An 18,946-nucleotide genomic window follows, 5' to 3' on the forward strand; every position below is an offset into this window, starting at 1 on the left:
GTATTCTGCTTCCTTCTTAGAGTTACTTGTTGTAGTGTTTTTTGTTTCACATGAGCATTTCTAAACTGAAAATCTAAAGATATATTTTTTCCCCCTAGCTTATGTAACCCACTACCTAGAAAAGACTTTCTATAACCTAACTACAGTAGCTCTTCATGATTGGGCCACTTACAGCGAGATGAGAAATTTAGCCACTCAGCGTTATGGATTGGTTATGACAGAAGCTCATCTTCCTAGTCAGACTTTGGAACAGGTATAATATTAAATGTTTCTAGAATTATTATAACATGATGACAATAATTCTCTTAAAAAATCTTTTTTTCCCCTTATTACTTAGTATGTATTTTTAAAGAAGACATTTACTGTGTAAAACTTACTTGGGTTTACAAATGAATGGAGTAGAGGCCTCCTGTTTATCCTCCTTTTGTTGAGGTTTGAAATATACATAAGTTTAGATAGTCTTTCAGAAACATTGGGATAGTGAGGTGACTCCTGAAGAATTATAAATAGTTTAGGTCACAATAAAGGATTTTAAGCTTAGATACAATATAATATGACATAATAAACAAAATATGATAGCTTTAATGTCTTTTATGTCTTGGGAAAAATAGTTAAATTTATACTATAAATGTTCCTAAAGTGAGGAATGCAGAGGTATGTTTAATGTCAGTAATCTTGTGAATCCTGATCTGTACTATGGCAGTATCTGATAAAACCAACAATTTATTTTTCATTAATTTGTATGTAGTTCTTTCCATGCTATGTAAATAATGCTTATAAAAAAATTTCCAAAATTTGAGAATCATTAGTTTTTCCTTCCTCTTATTGCATTTGGGGACCATTTCTGGGATCAGTTTGTGTAGTTTTTCCTTCACTTATTCACATATTTAATAATCACTATAAGTGTAGGCACTGACCTATGTTTAAGAACAAGAATAATATACTAGGAGAAGAAAAAAATAAGTTCACAAATTTTTAGTTTAAAACATGAGGAAAGCTATCAAAATCTCAAAAGGGTGTGGTGAGTATTTTGAACCTTAGAAAAGCTATATGCCAATTAGTATTACACCATTAAGTACTTGAGTAATTGAAGAGTGAAAGACAGGTTACTTGTTCTTTAAAGATAGGCTAGCCTAATGATACTTTAAAAAAAAAAAAGCATAAGGGTTTGGTATTGGACTTTCTAAAATTCCTGGGTTCTGCCTCTTCCTAGTTATTTGACCTTGGAGAACTCCCTTAGCTTCATTTTCTTCACCTGTGGGATTTAGAAGACTAATACCTCATTTTTTGAGAATTACATATAAAGAATCTTGCACAGTGCCTAAAAAAAATAGTATGTATTTTATAAATATCACAACATAACTTATCTGTTAGAATTTGGTTGTTCATGTTTTGGGGAAACAATGTATAGAAAAGATCGATGGGAAGACAAACAGATGTTATTTATCAAGGATGGTGGGGGGAAATGACTTTGTGTCATGAATCTTTGCATGTTTGAATGTAACTTTTCTTGTCTGCACAAAGAAGACACAATAACAAATAAGCAGGTTTCAAAGCTAAGGAGACAGTCCTGATTTTATATATCAGAAGTCTTCCCCCCCCCCTTTTTTTTTAACCTTCAGGCATATGTTCTGACTATTTCTTTTAAATAAAAAGTTGGGAAACTTAACCTAAGTGGCAAGTCTTTCTGATTATCTTAAACAATAGGATTTCTGTATGGATTGTTTTACAGGGCTTAGATGTTTTGGAAATTATGAGAAACATCCATATATTTGTGTCTCGATATCTCTATAATCTCAACAATCAGGTAAGTCAGTTTTAGAAATATAATTTAATTAATTGTGTAATGAGAGAGAGGTAGAGAGCTAGAGCATTATTCTGGCACTGGCATATTTATATGCATTTCCAGGTATCAAATTCAGGACCTCATTCTTAGTAGTTGAACACTCTGCTGCGAAAACTGTTTTATTAATATGAGTGCACATTGAGAAGCCCCAGGTTGTGTAAATTGATTTTTAAGAGTGAAACTTAGGGGGCCTGGGCAGTACTGAGCCAGGTTAAGTGAACATAGTATGAAGCGCAAGGATTGAGCCCCTGGCTCCCCACCTGCAGGGAGGTCGCTTCACAAGCAGAGGAGCAGGTCTGCAGGTGTATCGTTCTCTCTCCCTTTCTTGTCTTCCCTCCTCACTCGATGTCTCTGTCCTGGCAGCAGCAGCAACAACAACAACAATGGAAAAAATGGCCTCCAGGAGCAGTGGATTCATAGTGCAGGCACCGAGCCCCAGTGGTAACCCTGGAGGCAAAAAAAGAGTGAAAATTAGTAAAATAGCAACATTAAAAATAACTATTTAGAGATCATCTTTTTTTTTTTTTTTTTTAATTGCCTGCATAATGAATCCACCACTACCAGCAAGGAACTATTTCCTTTTTCTTTTTGATCAAGACAGAGAAGCTGAGGGGGGTGGGGATGGAGATACACACATGCACCCGCGCGCATTGCCTGGAGTACTTTGGTACAGATTGTGAAGCTTTCCCCCTGTTGGTGGGGATGGGGGTTGAACCCAGGTCCATGTGCATGGTAATATGTATACTCGGCTGGGTGTGCCACCATGTAGTCCCCCACCACCTTGTTTATTCTGCTGCTTCAGTTATATGGATCTTCTTTAGTAATATTTTAATAAAATAGATTTAAAATTTTCTTAGGATAACAGCATGGTGTTTGCTAGGGATTGTGTTATTGTTGTATTTTTACATTTGTTTCATTGCAGATTTTTATTGAGCGGACCAGCAATAATAAACACTTAAATACTATTAATATTCGGCATATTGCTAATTCAATTCGAACACATGGCACAGGAATCATGAATACAACAGTAAGAACCTATAATGGGGTTGGGTGGGTAATAAGCCTCTTTAATTTGGTATTTTGGAAAACTGTTTTATCATAAAATATTCTGGTAAATATATACTAGTACCTGTTCTTATTTTACTTGATTTTTTTCCCTCTTGATAAAATTCTGCCACTAAAATTGTCTTGGATGTGATAGGAAAAGAAACTGATACTTAAAGTATTTTGACTATCATACCATCTCAGGGTTATCATTATGAATAGCATTGGTGATCTGAGGACATCTGCGTGTTTGTGTGTATTTATATGGACTATCTATATATGGATTTGTCTGATACTCTCTGAAAGTTGCTTTTGAGGTCAATTGTTTATAGCAGCTTAACATCAGTTATGCTTTTTTGGGTAATCTTACTAACTGCTTAATAACCTTATAAGTAGAAATTAACTAAAACATTTTTAATCTTTTTTTTAATTTATTTTTTAATATTTATTTTCCCTTTTGTTGCCCTTTTTAAATTTTATTATTGTTGTTATTGATGTTGTTGTTGGATAGGACACAGAAATGGATGGAGGAGGGGAAGATGGGGGAAGAGAAAGATAGACACCTGCAGCTCTGTTTTTACTACCTGTGAAGCGACTCCCCTGCAGGTGGGGAGCCGGAGGCTCGAACTGGAATCCTTACACCAGTCCTTGCACTTTCCATCACGTGCACTTAACTGATGCCCTACCACTCAACTCCCTTTTTTAATCTTCAAATGACCATTCCACTACTCAAAGAAAGCTTAATTTGTATGTTAGATATTTTTTTCCTATGGTCCGAGTCCCTGGTCCCCACCTGCAGCGGGGAAGTTTCACAAGTGGTGAGGCAGTGCTGCAGGTGTCTCTCTGTCTCTCTTCCTCTCTATCACCCACCCCTTTCTTTCCTCTTGATTTCTGGCTATTTATATCCAATAAAAAAATAAAGATAATAAATTTAAAAAAAAAAAAAAAAGAACTGAGACACCAAGAATATCCTTCTATTAGGATATAACAGAATGCTGTTTCCTTTTACTTTGTACCCCGGATGGAGTTTATTTTATGATCTTGAGTGTTGATCATTTTTGCACTGTAAACTTTTTTTTGTCATTAGACCTGAGTGGTATTTTTTTTTTCATTACAGTGGAAATCTAGGAAATGGTACTGGTGTAGTTGGCATTTTATACTTAAGGGGGGGATTATTAAAGGTAGTCTTAAAAATTGTTTTTCAGGAGTTGGGCGGTAGCGCAGCAGGTCAAGCACACATGGCGCAAAGCACAAGGACCTGCATAAGTATCCTGGTTCGAGCCCCTGGCTCCCTACCTATGGGGGAGGTCACTTCACAAACGGTGAAGCAGATCTGCAGGGGTCTATCTTTCTCTCCCCCTCTCGGCCTTCCCCTCTCTCCATTTCTATCTGTCCTATCCAACAACGATGACATCAATAACAACAACAATAGCTATAACAACAGTAAGAAACAAGGGCAACATAAGGGAATAAATAAATAAATATTAAAAAATTTTAAATGTATTTTTCTAGTATCCTTTTGAAAGAGCATGCAGATATCTAAATACCTATTTAACTTGAGAGCAGCCATAGGTCTTTGCATGCAAGAGGTGCTCATAATATTTATGAGTACTTTATATTTATATTTGAATACTTGCTATCTTCCTTTATGAAAGTTCAGAGTGAGCTCCTTAAGGATCATTCTAGATAAGTAGATTAGCAATTGTATAGATGGAGGAATGTAGAAACTTCTAACTGGTTTATGACTGAAAAACTAGCATCTTGAATCTTGTTTTGTGATTTCACAACTCATAGTCCTCCTATGAAAACATTTTCTGTTTTTTCTTTTATTCCATTTGTAGTTAAAATATTTAAAGGGAGCTTATAGAAGATTTTATAAACTTGAGCAATAAAATACTTAAGGTTCAGTATTCTTATTTATTTATTCCCTTTTTTTGTTCTCCTTGTTTTTTTATTGTAGTTATTGATGTTATTGTTGGATAGGACAGAGAGAAATGGAGAGAAGAGGGGAAGACAGAGAGGGGGAGAGAAAGATAGACACCTGCAGACCTGCTTCACCGCCTGTGAAGTGACTCCCCTACAGGTGGGGAGCCGGGGGCTCGAACCGGGATTCTTAACGCCGGTCCTTGCGCTTTGCGCCACGTGTGCTTAACCTGCTGGGCTACTGCCTGACTTCCAAGGTTCAGTATTAATTAGACTTTATAAATACTAGGTTTTAAAAAGTTTAATGCAACTTAGACATATAGGTACATACTTGTTACTTGTTAACATTGATTTGAAGTTAATGTCAATTAACATTTTGAATTTTAATTTTACAGGTTAATTTCACTTACCAGTTTTTGAAAAAAAAGTTCTATATATTCAGCCAGTTTATGTATGATGAACATATCAAATCCAGATTGATTAAAGATATTAGATTTTTCAGGGAAATCAAGGACCAAAATGATCACAAGGTATTTTGGATAACTTTCTGAAACTTTAATTCAACTATTTAGTTTACAATGTTTATATAATATACTGCATAGCCAACATCTGTGCTGTAGTTAAGTCTCTACTGGGACTTTAATTTTCTTTTATTATTTTTTTTCTAAATATGTCATAGCTCTTCTATGTAGATTTATACATACATATACATATATATATGTATGTAGGTAGGTAGGTAGCTGTGTATATTTGAGTAATTAACTACTTGTATTCTCTGTAGGCAAAAGTTTTAACAAAAATTAAATGTTTAATATAACCAGGCATACTTATTTTGGGATAATACAAACCCTATAGATGCCCATTTACAAAGTATTGTATATAAATTTAAGTTATCCTTCCTCATTTCTCTTTTCCTTCCAGTTCCATTTTCAGGAAGCAATTGATGCTAACAATCTAATGCCATACTTTTTAGATGCCAGTATTACATATAGTTGTATGTATGTGTGTACATAACCTTTTTCCTAGCAAAAGTGGAATAATATTACACATAGTTTTGTTGTAGACTCTCATGTGTTCACTACATGTGAGTACATACAGAACACCTCATTTTAAGAATTGGCCGTAAATACACATGCTTTAACTTAAATTTTTGACTGGCAGGTATTTCAGCTTTTTCTCACTTCTCACTGTTCCAGTGTTAGAGTTAACGTCCTTGCACAGATTTTCTTCATTTGTAGGTCTCTTTCTTTTTTTTTTTTTTTTTTGCAGAACCAGGGCCTTACATATGAGTTATTTCACTGCTCATGAGTTAACTTTTTTCAAATAGAACAGAACAGGGACACCACAATACAGAAGCTTTTCCTGAAATGTTCTTTGAATAGAAATTTCTAGGGCAAAGACCACGAGTCTTTGGGAATTTGTTGCATATTGAGAAACATCCCCCCAAACACTGCATCAGTTGACACTTCTGCAAATAATTTATGAGAATGCTATTTCCTCTTTACCTTGTACCCCGGATGGAGTTTATTTTATGATTTTGAGTGTTGATCATTTTTGCACTGTGAACTTTTTTGTCATTAGACTTGAGTGGTATTTTTTTAATTACAGTGGAAATCTAGAAAATGGTACTGGTGTAGTTGGGATTTTATACTTTGGGGATGCCATTATTAATAAAGGAAGTCTTAAAATTATTTTTCTAGTATCCTTTTGAAAGAGCAGAGAAATTCAATCGAGGGATCCGGAAGCTTGGAATAACCCCAGAGGGACAGAGTTACCTTGATCAGTTCAGGCAACTCATCAGCCAGATTGGTATGTTATTATAAAAGTACAAATATAAGTATAAATAAAGTACAATGCCAAGAAACTCTTACAAATACCTTATGTGAATAAACAGTTTAACATGTGAATATCTGAGTTCAACTTTATTCCACTAGAGTAGATTTCTTGTCAAGTTTTCAAGTAATTAGACTGTTCAAATGATTTTGGTGCAGAAATAATTGAGAGACTGTAAGCTAGTGTAAGTCAAATAAAACCTTTTCAGTTATAGTCAATAATTAATTCATCTTAGAGACCATAATCATAGTCAACTGTTAGTTACTTCTAGGTCACTGCTCTGGACAAGGTACTGCCTTGGACTTTAAAAGGGGTTCCCTTAGACAACTACCAGGTTGATTTGCTTATATGTGGAATATAGATGACTAAAATAAATGAACCTGAAAAAATGGTAACTGGGAGTTGGGTGGTACCGTAGTGCGTTAAGCACAAGGACCGGGTAAGGATACCAATTCAAGACCCCGGCTCCCCACCTGCAGGGGAGTCGCTTCACAGGCGGTGAAGCAGGTCTGCAGGTGTCTTATCTTTCTCTCCCCCTCTGTCTTCCCCTGCTTTCTCCATTTCTCTCTGTCCTATCTAACAGCGACGACATCAATAACAACAACAATAACTACAACAACAATAATAAACAAGGGCAACAAAAGGGAAAATAAATACAAAAAAAATTTTAAAAAAAGAAAAAATGGTAGCCAAACTATCCCTCAGACTTTGTGAGAACTTTTGATTATAGGGGGCACAGAACTATGGTGGAGAGTGTGGTGACTTTTACACACGTGTGTGCATGTGAAATTTTGCCCTTAAAATCCTAGAATTTTCTAAAACACCATTAAATCACTAATAAAAAAATGAAAAAAGAGGGTCCCTTAAAGATACAGCCTAAATGCAGTTATTAAATATTTATATGTAAAGTTAATAGTAGCCAGTGTCATATAAATTTATTTAAAGATGAAATATTGAATGTTATGAGTTGGCATTATATAGAAAAAGTATATAATGTCTTGTCCTTCTACCTTATATGTTGAACTTGTGTTCTGAAATATTAGATTATACTTAAAGGCAAAGACTGAATTTAAAAATTATCATAAATAACAAAACATCATACCCATTTGAGCTTTCTACACGTTATTGCTAAAATGTTCTCAATAAGGCCTCTAATAGGCATGTAGTCACCACTTCAGAGATTTAAAAAAAAAAAAAAGGCCTCAGAGAAATAAGGCAGCTTCAGTGATAACCTACTCTGAAGTTGAGTTGTTAAAAACATCAGAGGAGGGATTTGGGTGGTAGTGCAGTGGATTAAGCGCATGTGGTGCAAAGCGCAAGGACCAGTGTAATGATCCCGGTTTGAGCCCCTGGCTCCCCACCTGCAGGGGAGTCACTTCACAGGTGGTGAAGCAGGTCTGCAGGTGTCTCTCTTTCTCTCTCCCTGTCTCCATTTCTCTCTGTCCTATCCAACAACAATGACATCAATAACAGTAGTAACTACAACAGTAAAACAACAAGGGCAACAAAAGGGAATAAATAAATAAAAATAAAATAAAAAACATCAGAGGAGACATAAATAAAACACATATTACTGTCCTGATCATAAAATGTCAACTGCCTCTTAGCTCTTAATGTTCTTCCAAATGATCTCTGTTCAGTTAATTAATGTATTATTAATTCCTACTCCATGTTAGGACATGTTGGTATTAGGGATAGAACAGTGGAACAAGCAAAAGGTGTGTCATGTTTGGGTCCCATTGGGGGAGACCCAAACAGAAAGATTCATGTTAGTGATCTGCTGGAGAAGAAAGGTAATGGGGCTGGGAGTGCTCTTCTAGAAGTTTACGGGAATTTCTGAGGAGATGACATTTGAGCAGGAACCTAAATAATATGAAAGAGGAAGCCATCTGCACACCTTGGGAAAGGATATACCAGAGAGGGATGACATCTAGTACAAAAGCTGTGACTCTGCTTAGCATTTTTTTTTTTAGTCAGTAGGGACCAAAAATATGGTCAGTGAACTCCTGAGTAGTAGGAACAGCAGTAAGGAGGTAGGGTCATGCTAGTCTGTATTGAATGTGTTTAAATTTTATTCTGAGATGGAAAATCATTGTGGAGTTTCCAGAAAAAGGCTCCACATTATTTTTGAAAAACTGCTTTATAAATGAAGATAGAGGCTTGGGGTTGGTTGCTAGAGGTGGACATAAGGGTGGTATAGGGCAGTGATCGTGGTTCAATTCTGGCTACAATTTGAAGGTAGAAGCAATATATTTTTGCCCACCAGCTAGTTGTAAAGCATGAGAGAAAGGAGTTAGGAATGAAGGAAGATAGAGAATATAATTGATATATATAAATATAATAATATATAATTATATATAAATATAATTTCTGAGATAGAGGATATAATTGGGGCTGAAAAATCTTAAAATTGATTTGAACATACTAAAAAATTCTCTTAGGCATTGGATAAAATCAGGTAGTCCAGACTGAAGGTACAAACTTGAGAAACATAAATTAAAGTTTTCCTGTTAATCACTTCCAGTGTGTGTGGGGGGGCAGGAGGTGGGGGGCTATGAGAGAGCAAGAGAGAGAATGTATGGTAATGTGAGTGAATGAATTATCAATATGTAATTTTTAAATAAAGTGTTTCTTTATTATGAGGAAAGAGAAGGAGGAAGAGAGAAAAGCATTGCTTAGCTCTGGCATAAGGTGGTACCTGGCATTGGATCTGGATTCTCTGGAGCTTCAGGCCTGTGCTGTAGTAGGTTGAGCAGTCTCCCTCAACCCCACGTGTTTATAGTGCAGTTAACACTTGATGTATTTATCAAAATGAGTTGTACTTTTTTTTTTTAACATTTGGCAGAGGTGTATATAAGTATGTGCTTTCATATTTTAAGTACAGAACATATGTTTTACTTTTTGGAGTAAGAATGGAAATAAAATACAGCCCTTTTTTTGGTACTCAAGAGTTTGAACCCTTGTAATTGAATGCTGTATGTACTTGTGTTTGGGAGTATTCGAGTTCTCTATAAATAACTCACTTTTCTGGTTTGCTTTTTTTTTTTAAGGCAATGCTATGGGCTATGTGCGAATGATAAGATCTGGTGGTCTTCATTGCAGCAGCAATGCCATTAGGTACGAATGCAAACACATTTTGACCTTTTTCCTGCCACAGAAAATTTTACATCATTTAAATCTATCTTCAGTGTTGTTGTTGTAGAGTATTCTGTTTTTCTTGTTTTGACATACTTTTAGATAAAATAAGAAAATTATTGATTTCACTAATTTTTTTTTCCATCTTGCTTTAAGAACTACACCAAACATTTGATACTCTTTATTTTCCTTAAGGTTATATTTTTTCAGACGAGACTGGGCGTGTTCAGGGTGGTATGGCCACAGACAGGCTATATTTTCCTCAGAATAGTTCTAAGATTATGAAGTTCTTTACAAACACCAACCTGAAAACTTTAGTTCTTCACTGCCACTTTTATATTTCTGTCCGTTGTATATACTTAATAATTTCCCCCAAATTCTTAACGTAGATTTGTGCCTGATCTTGAAGATATTGTAAATTTTGAAGAGCTAGTGAAAGAAGAAGGGCTTGCAGAAGAAACCTTAAAAGCTGCAAGGTAATCTAATTTTGGCATAATCTAAATTTGGAGATTTAAAGTAGATGTTTCTATACAATAGAAGAAAAAAATTAGTGGGTGAAATGTTAATGTTAATTGTCAGTGCTTTACTATGCAAATTATGGTCTCGGTTTATGAACTGTAATTTCTTTCAAGGAGACAGTATTTTGAGATCTTCCCAGTTGTACTAAAAACGGATCTGCCGTCTGATGTGCACGCTCCTTAGCCACATGTGGTACCTGAAATGTGGTTCATCCAGACTGGAATGTGCTAATTTATAGAGTCCACAGCTGATTTTGATTTCAGATGAAAAAAATAATACCAAATATTTCACTAACATTTGTTTTACATGCTTCTTTGTACTTTTAAATTTTTCTAATTCCAGCATGTCTCAGATACCAGTCTTTAATCTCATGCCATCTAGAGCATCACTGTCTGCTACAGTAGCCACTACCATGTATAGCTGTTAATTACCTCAAAATAAGACCATGGAACTGGCAAAGTGAACCGTGAGACCCTGAGTTTAATCCCCGGTACTACATATAACCAGAACAGTGCTCTGTGCTGGGAAATTGTGCAGATGCAGTCACAGCCACCATGTTGTCCCCTCAGGGCATTGTCAATTCCCCAAGTAGTTGGAGTGCTTTGGTTATTCCTCCCCCTTCCCATTCCCATGAGAGCTATTATCCTACCCTGGAGTGCTTTGGTTACTCCTCCCCCTTCCCATTATCCTATCCCCAAGTGCCTTATTTCCTAGCCAATCATGTCCCGACTTTCTCCCATTAAAAGCTCTTCTCTCTTTTCACCTCAGTGAAGGGAAGGGTGTGGTGGTGCAGAGCAGGAGGGGGTCATTTTGGCTAGCTCCACGTGGCCTGAACTGCTGCTCTCACCCAACTCTAAGGTGCCAGCGGGAATAAAGAATTGTGTTCCCTCTCCGCTCCGGATCTCCTCCCTCTCTCCTCTGCGCAGCCCGACAGCTCTGGTCTCTTTTTGTCTTTTGTAAGATAGATAAATATAAAAAGAAAAAAAAAAGTTATGGTAAGGTGTAGAAGAGCAATAATAAATTTTAGATTAAAATTTTATTTGTAGTTGAGTTCTACAGGAAAGTAGTCAGAAGTTCTTTGAAGTTTCAAGATGTTTTACAGACTAAGTTGATTAAATAGTACTGATGAGTTTCTGTCCACAAAGAACTAAGTTCCATTTGAACTCAGGAAATTTGTTTAGAACTGTCTTTAGTGGGTAGGTAGTAGCTCAGTCAGGAGAATGCACACGGTACCTTTGTTCAAGTATGCACAAGGACTGTAGTTCAGGCACTTGGACCTCACTTGCAAGGAGGAAGGAAGCTGTATGAATAGAGGACCAGTGCTGCAAGCACCTCTCCTCTGTCTTCTCTCTTCTTTATTAAAAACAGAGAAAAGGGGAAAATTAAAAAAGAAATGGTGGGGAGTTGGGTGGTAGCACAGCAGGTTAAGTGCACTTGGTGCAAAGCACAAGGACTGGCGTAAGAATCCCAGTTCAGCCCCCAGCTCCCCCCACACCTGCAGGGGAGTCGCTTCACAGGCAGTGAAGCAGGTCTGCAGGTGTCTGTCTTTCTCTCCCCCTCTGTCTTCCCTTCCTCTCTCCATTTCTCTCTTTCCTATCCAGCAATGACGACATCAATAACAACAACAATGCTACAACAATTAAAATCAACAAGGGCAATAAAAGGGAATAAATAAATACGTAAAATAATAATAAACAATGACAAATGGTGGTGGCATGTAGGCACTGCGCTCAACATTAACCCTGGTGGAAATAAATAAATAAATAAATAAATAAATGTCTCATAGCACTTCATATTTTTGAGTCTTCTTCTCTAAACTGATTGAGGAGTGGATGGAAAAGCCTATACCTTCTTTTGACAAAAGAAGCAAGTAAATTTTTGTATCCTAGGCACTTGGATTCAGTCCTCAGTGATCACACACGAAATTCTGCAGAAGGTACAGAGTATTTCAAAATGCTTGTAGATGTTTTTGCTCCAGAATTTCGAAGGCCAAAGAATATACATCTCCGAAATTTTTATATCATTGTCCCCCCTCTGGTAAGTATTTTTACAAATTTAAGGTATTTAAAATGAATTTTTGAAAAGAACATTAGTAACCTATCCAGTTCTTTTGCAGCAGGGGATGCTTACAGACAGTATTTTACTGACTTGGTTGTAAATTAAACAAGTTAAACTAAATGTGATTGCAGTGTATTGCATAGAACTTTTACATATTAGTTAAGCAGTGCCTAACTTAATACTTTAGATTGTCAGTAATATCCACAGAAAGTATAGTATAATTTTAAATTACTTAAGTGTGTATCATTACACATAAACTATATGATTTTTGTGCTAAATTATATATTTATTATAAATGACAAATATAGACTATTTTACTATCAAGTTCTTTATTGAACCCAGGTCCTTGTGCACGGTAACATGTGAGTTCAACTGGGTGTAACACTACTCAGTCCCTGAGCAGTTTATCTCCCTGTGAAAAATGGTTGCACTCCACTTCTCTGCCATCATATTCTGGGTTTCCAATCCCCTCTCAAACTCCTCTCACCTTTCCCCCATGTCCCTCCCAGAGTCCTAGACTATTGCAACAGTCACACCCAGTCTAAGTCTCTCACCCTGTGTTTTTCCTTTTCTTGATTAAGTTCCTATGTGAAATCCATCTCTCTGACTAGCCCCAATCAAAATGATTTATTCAAGCTCCATAAAGCTTTTCTTTTATTTTTCTAATAATGAAGTTTTATTAAATTGTAGCAGCCTAGTAGTTTGTATGGCAACTAATAATAACTGCTTGCAAGCATGAGACACTAAATTCAAACAATCTTGAATTTGATTCCAGTATCTCATGTGCTAGAGTGATGGCTCCAGTCCCCCCACCCCTTTCATTAATAAAGGAGTAGAAAATATTTTAAAACTTATGCAAATGGTTAGCTCTAAAAATCTTAAACAAACAGATAAAACTGATTACATTTGGGACTTGGGCGGTAGCACAACGGGTTAACCGATCGTGGTGCAAAGTGCAAGGACCAGCGGAAGGATCCCAGTTCGAGCCCTCAGCTCCCCACCTGCAGGGGAGTTGCTTCACAAACGGTGAAGCAGCTCTGCAGGTGTCTCCCCCTCTCTGTCTTCCCCTCCTTCATTTCTCTCTGCCCTATCCAACAACGACGACAATAATAACTTCAACAATTTAAAAAAAAAACTGATTACATCTGACTGTGAACAAATTATTTGTATTATTACAAAATTGCAAACCAACAAAAGCCTGAGTTATAGCCATTATAATTTATTGGGAATGGCTGGTGGTCAGTGAGCAGCTCTTTTCTGTGTGAATTTTCTCTTAAATTGTTAATGTCCTGTCATAATAATAATGCTCCATGAGTTAGCAGATGTCCATAGTCACCTGACAGAACTATCTTTTCATTTTTTTAAAACTTTTCTATTTATTTGTTTTTTTTTAAATATTTATTCCCTTTTGTTGCCCTTGTTTTGTTTCTGTAGCTGTTGTTGTTATTGATGTCGTCGCCGTTGGATAGGACAGAGAGAAATGGAGAGAGGAGGGGAAGACAGTGGAGGAGAGAAAGATAGACACCTGTAGACCTGCTTCACTGCCTATTAAGTGACTCCCCTGCAGGTGGGGAGCTGGGATCCTTATGCTGTCCTTGTGTTTTGCACCCCGTGAGCTTAACCTACTGCACTACTGCCTGACTCCCTATCTTTTCATTTTAAGGTAGTGTCAAACTTGAGGCAAATCTGTTAACATTTTTGCATAGTCAGGATGAGTAATTTACATATATCAGGGCACTGCTTGGCTCTGGCTTATGGTGGTACGGAGACTGAATCTGGGACCTGAGCCTCAGGTATGAGAGTTCATTGTTCTTTTTCTTTGTGTATTTTTTGAGATAGGCCATCTCTTTGCCCTCACCACATTTATTTTGCACAGGAAGTCCTCAATACATAATAACAGTAGTGGGAAAACCATGTTTGGGGAGTAAAAGAGTTTTACAGGGCAGTTGTTAAAATGAACTAGTGGTGAAGATAAAATGGATTAAGGGCACTACAAAAAATGTGTAGGATATGGTGTCTGTGCTCAAGTCTACATTCTGATTCCAGAAAAGACATAAAGGAGATATCTGTTCAAAATCTAATGAGCTGATAACAGGTTTCAAAAGAAGGTGATTTACTGGCAATTAAGTTTATAGGCAACATAAATGAAATTTGACATTTTGCTTCCAATGTAGGCTATGAAAGTACTTACCAAATCTCTCATTACTCTTCTATCCATACATAGCCACAAGGAATCGCTTAAATTTAAAGTAATTATGGTTTTACAAAAAGAAGATTCAGTTGCTCAGTAGCCACATTTCAAGTGCTGGTGGCTGTATGTGGTTAATAGCTGACTGTTCTGGACAATGCAGATTATTGTTGAGAATACTGAGTAATTAGTAATGTCTGTAAACTATATAGTAAGCTTCAGTAAATATTTTTTTAAGATTTCGTTTACTATGGATTTATAATATTTTATTGTCTTGTTGAATAAATGACTATTATTTATACATATATGTGTATTTGTTTCTTTTTTGTTGATAGAGACAAATTGAAAGGGAAGGGGGAGATAGAAGAGAGAGAGAGAGAGAGAGACACACCTGCAGTACTGCTTCATCACTCATAAGCACTGGGGGCTTAGACCCTTTTCCTTGTGCATAATAATATGTACATTCTACCTGGAAGGCCACTGCCCAACTCCATGACTCTATATTTTAGAGAAGATAAATTCTTAGGGAAGTGCTGTTCGGGGTAGTTTACTTATTCAAATGGCCGCTGATCTTTCTAAACAAAGACTTATGATTTGGGGGAAAACAGAAAAATAAACTTTGAGGACCAGGCGGTAGCGCAGAGGGTTAAAGTGCACATGGTGCAAAGTGCAAGGACCGGGGTAAAGATCTGAGTTCCAGCCCCTGGCTCCTCACCTGCAGGGAAATCACTTCACAGACAGTGAAGCAGGTCTATTTCTCTCCCCCTCTCTGTCTTCCCTCCTCTCCATTTCTCTCTGTCCTATCCAACAACAGCAATTGCAACAATAACAAGGGCAACAAAATGAGAAAAATAGCCTCCAGGAACAGTGGATTTGTAGTGCAGGCACTGAGCCCCAGCAATAACCCTGTAGAAAAAAAAAGAAAAAAAACACTTTGAATTGAACCTGGGTGGGCTTCTGCCATGCTTATGAGCATTATAAAAGCTTTCAGCAAAGCAGACTTACTTTTCAGACTCCACTATTCACAATACACATAACTTAGTACTGTCAAGCCACAGTGCCCTCATTTGTAAAGTGTACACGAAATTTTGCAAGGAATGATAATACAAGACACTGTGCTTGGCTAAGTGGTAATTTAGACAATGCACATACTCAAAAACAAATTGAATGACGTACTTACACAAGTTGTGACCCCATCAGAGAACTCTGTTTATTTGGGGCAGTTATTTTGAATCTGGAAGACAGGAATCTAGAAGACATAGTATTTGAAATACCTGTTTAAGAACTAAATTCTGAGACAATTCTCTAACCTATTACTTCTCTAGACCCTCAACTTTGTAGAGCATTCCATTAGTTGCAAGGAGAAACTGAATAAGAAAAACAAAATTGGAGCTGCTTTTACTGATGATGGCTTTGCCATGGGTAAGCTTAAAGCAAATGTATTTACATTCAGTTTATTCTCACTTTATACTGGGTTGTTAGAGACAGGTCTGTGTGCTGTGCAGATTTTTTCCTGAACAGCAGATATTTTTTTCTAAGCTGAGTCATCTGATTCATAGTACTTATTATTATTTCAAACCCCCCCCCTTTTTTTTTTTCTTTTGGTCCTTTGTCAGGAGTTGGGGGACTAACAGTTTCAGATAGAGAGAGACAGAGTAAAAGACATCACGACACTGAGGCTTCCTCCGGTGTGGTGAGTCTGGGCTTGAATCTGGATTATGTGCCTGGCAAAGCAGGCACCCTCCCAGCTGAACTATCTTGCTGATCCCCTTTTCTGTTATTTTTACCTGTAGCTCCTACCTTCTTGATCTTATAATCATTTAGTCCAGAGAGACCTAATCTTAGACTTGTCCTTGTGTTTTTACACTGTTAGCATTTCTATTTAGTTACCCTATAGCTTCCTCAGTTGCTTTCTTTTTCACTGGAAAGTTTTTACCCACCTGTACAGCTCGATACAGCATATGTTACCTTGGGGTGATTTTTGTGGTCATTTTATTTTATTCTTCTTGATTGACTTGTCTTCAGTTCTGTATATTTTCGCATTTAGATTTTTCCTTATTAATCTATTGGGTAGAGAGAGAGAGACACCCGCAGCACTACTTCACTGCTCAAAAAGTTTTTCCTCCTGCAGGTGAGATTGGGGGCTTGAACCCAGGGCTTTTCACATTGTAACATGTGCTCAACCAGGTGCACTACCACCCTGTCTCCATATTTCCACATTTTTTAAAGGGAGAATTAAGCTTATGTTGCTAAACATAATCAGTTATGTTGTAAAATGTCATTTGAAAGGAAGTTAATTCAAATAACCAGCTTAAGTAGTAGGAGTGGTGGAGGAGTACAGGATAAACTTTTGATCTCATTAACATTTACCTTTGGCTTTGTTTATGACTTCAGGTGTGGCTTACATTCTAAAGCTTTTGGATCAGTACCAGGAATTTGACTCACTGCACTGGTTCCAGTCTGTTAGAGAGAAGTACCGGAAGGAGATAAGAGCAGTTGCTAAGCAACAGAATGTACAGTCAGCTGGTCAAGATGAAAAACTACTTCAGACCATGAATCTCACTCAGAAGCGGCTGGATGTCTATTTACAGGTAAAGGAGAGTAGTTGTCACATCTAATTTGACTTTGATAGCCACTATTTCCTGATAGCTAAATTGTAAATTATAGGAGAAGTCCCCATTATAGCTTTGGGGTTTTTGCCATCGCTTGGGCTTCACCACGCTGGGATGACTTTTTCAGATAGAAAGGGGGGCAGAGAGGGAAACATTGTGTGTGTGGTGGTGGTGGGGGGGCGCGGCTAGGTGTTCAAACCTAAGTGCTATGCATAACAAAGTTGGCACCTTCCCACCTGAGCTGTCTCACCTGCCCAGTTCCCCCATTTTAACAAGTGAGATGAATGGTCTAAAAAGACCATACTTAGGAGTGATGGACTTTGGCAGCTATTAGACTCAGATTATTAAAAATAGATGGGCTACTTAGTTTAGTTTCTGTATTTGATTTCCAATAGAGCTTTTAAAATATAGTAAAAACGTCAAATATTGGTATTTTGCTACTTTCACACTTTTCATTTACTTAGGAATTTGAATTGCTGTACTTCTCACTGAGCAGTGCAAGAATTTTCTTCAGAGCTGACAAGACTGCAGCTGAAGAAAATCAAGAAAAGAAAGAAAAGGAAGGTTGGTGAATCAGTTAAATCTCTAAACACTAGTAAATCTTTCTTTGACAGTATCTACTGGTGCCCAACTATAGGTGGTCAGACTTGTAGGCTCTTGTTCCTTTTGAAAAATAATATTGATATTGAAATTAGTCTTTTTTTTTTTTTTTTTTAGTATTCCCTTTTGTTGCCCTTGTTTTATTGTTGTAGTTGTTATTGATGTTGTCATTGTTGGATAGGACAGAGAGTAGTGGAGAGAGGAGGGGAAGACGGGGAGAGAAAGACAGACACCTGCAGACCTGCTTCACCGCCTATGCAGCGACTCCCCTGCAGGTGGGGAGCTGGGGGCTGGAACCAGGATCCTTAAGCCAGTCCTTGCACTTTGTGCCACGTGCCCTTAACCCGCTGTGCTACCGCCCAACTCCCAGTTAATATATATATTTCCCTTTTTATTTCTGTTTCATTAATGAAGGCATAAAACACATATTTCACTTAAAATTTAAAATGTGTTTTTGTTTTAGTTCTACATTGAACAAAAGTGATTAATTTGGGTAGACCATATACATGGTCTTAGTCCCTGGTAGGGAATACCTTGCATAATTAAACATTGCATAAATAAATACCACTTAATAGGAGATGCAGTCATTTTTGGAATCTAGACCGAGTAAGTAATAATTGTGTACTTAAAAGAAGACTTCTGGCTTTCACCTGGAAAATGTTCCATATTTATCAAGTGAGAATATGTCAGATAGAAAAATCTGACTAAATATAGTATAAATTGTGTAGATGCTTAGTTACTGCTTAGGTTCCTAAATAGTAAAATTTTGTTCCCAGCCCTTGTGATGGGCAACACTTAGCAGATAGATTGGATATTTGCTTTAAGGCCTAAAGCATTAAGCAAAGTAATCCTTTGAGACTCAGTGTGACCCCTTGCTCTGAACTTGTTTTAGGGAAGTCTCTAGGTTAGTGATTGTATATCAGCTATGTCCCTGAACTTTTTTTATTTCAGGATTATGTTTTAGCTAAGGTTGTTCAAAGATGTACTCAAAGTGGGTCAATAGATTTCTTAGTCAGATAGTTCTCATTTAATGAAATATGTGCATGTGACATCTTTTGCACAAAAGAGCCAGGAATTCATGCTACCACAGTCAAATAAAAAATTTGCTTGAGGGGTCAGGCAGTAGCACAGTAGGCTAAGCAAACATGGCACAAAACATGGCTATAAGCTCACACACACACACAAATT

General features: G+C 37.0%; 1 protein-coding gene across 1 annotated transcript in view; it reads left to right on the plus strand.

The window, feature by feature from the left end:
* WASHC4 (WASH complex subunit 4) overlaps positions 1 to 18,946 on the plus strand; it is a 59,894-nt gene that overhangs the window by 37,665 nt on the left and 3,283 nt on the right. The window contains exons 22-32 of the mRNA XM_007533031.3: positions 99 to 253; positions 1,733 to 1,807; positions 2,769 to 2,873; positions 5,209 to 5,343; positions 6,514 to 6,622; positions 9,697 to 9,763; positions 10,171 to 10,257; positions 12,190 to 12,337; positions 15,872 to 15,968; positions 16,941 to 17,137; positions 17,623 to 17,722. Coding sequence (XP_007533093.1) covers positions 99 to 253; positions 1,733 to 1,807; positions 2,769 to 2,873; positions 5,209 to 5,343; positions 6,514 to 6,622; positions 9,697 to 9,763; positions 10,171 to 10,257; positions 12,190 to 12,337; positions 15,872 to 15,968; positions 16,941 to 17,137; positions 17,623 to 17,722 — 1,275 coding nt within the window. The remainder of the gene's footprint in view (positions 1 to 98; positions 254 to 1,732; positions 1,808 to 2,768; positions 2,874 to 5,208; positions 5,344 to 6,513; positions 6,623 to 9,696; positions 9,764 to 10,170; positions 10,258 to 12,189; positions 12,338 to 15,871; positions 15,969 to 16,940; positions 17,138 to 17,622; positions 17,723 to 18,946) is intronic.

This window comes from Erinaceus europaeus, chromosome 7, assembly GCF_950295315.1.
Source record: "Erinaceus europaeus chromosome 7, mEriEur2.1, whole genome shotgun sequence".
In the NCBI taxonomy this organism is placed as follows: domain Eukaryota; kingdom Metazoa; phylum Chordata; class Mammalia; order Eulipotyphla; family Erinaceidae; genus Erinaceus; species Erinaceus europaeus.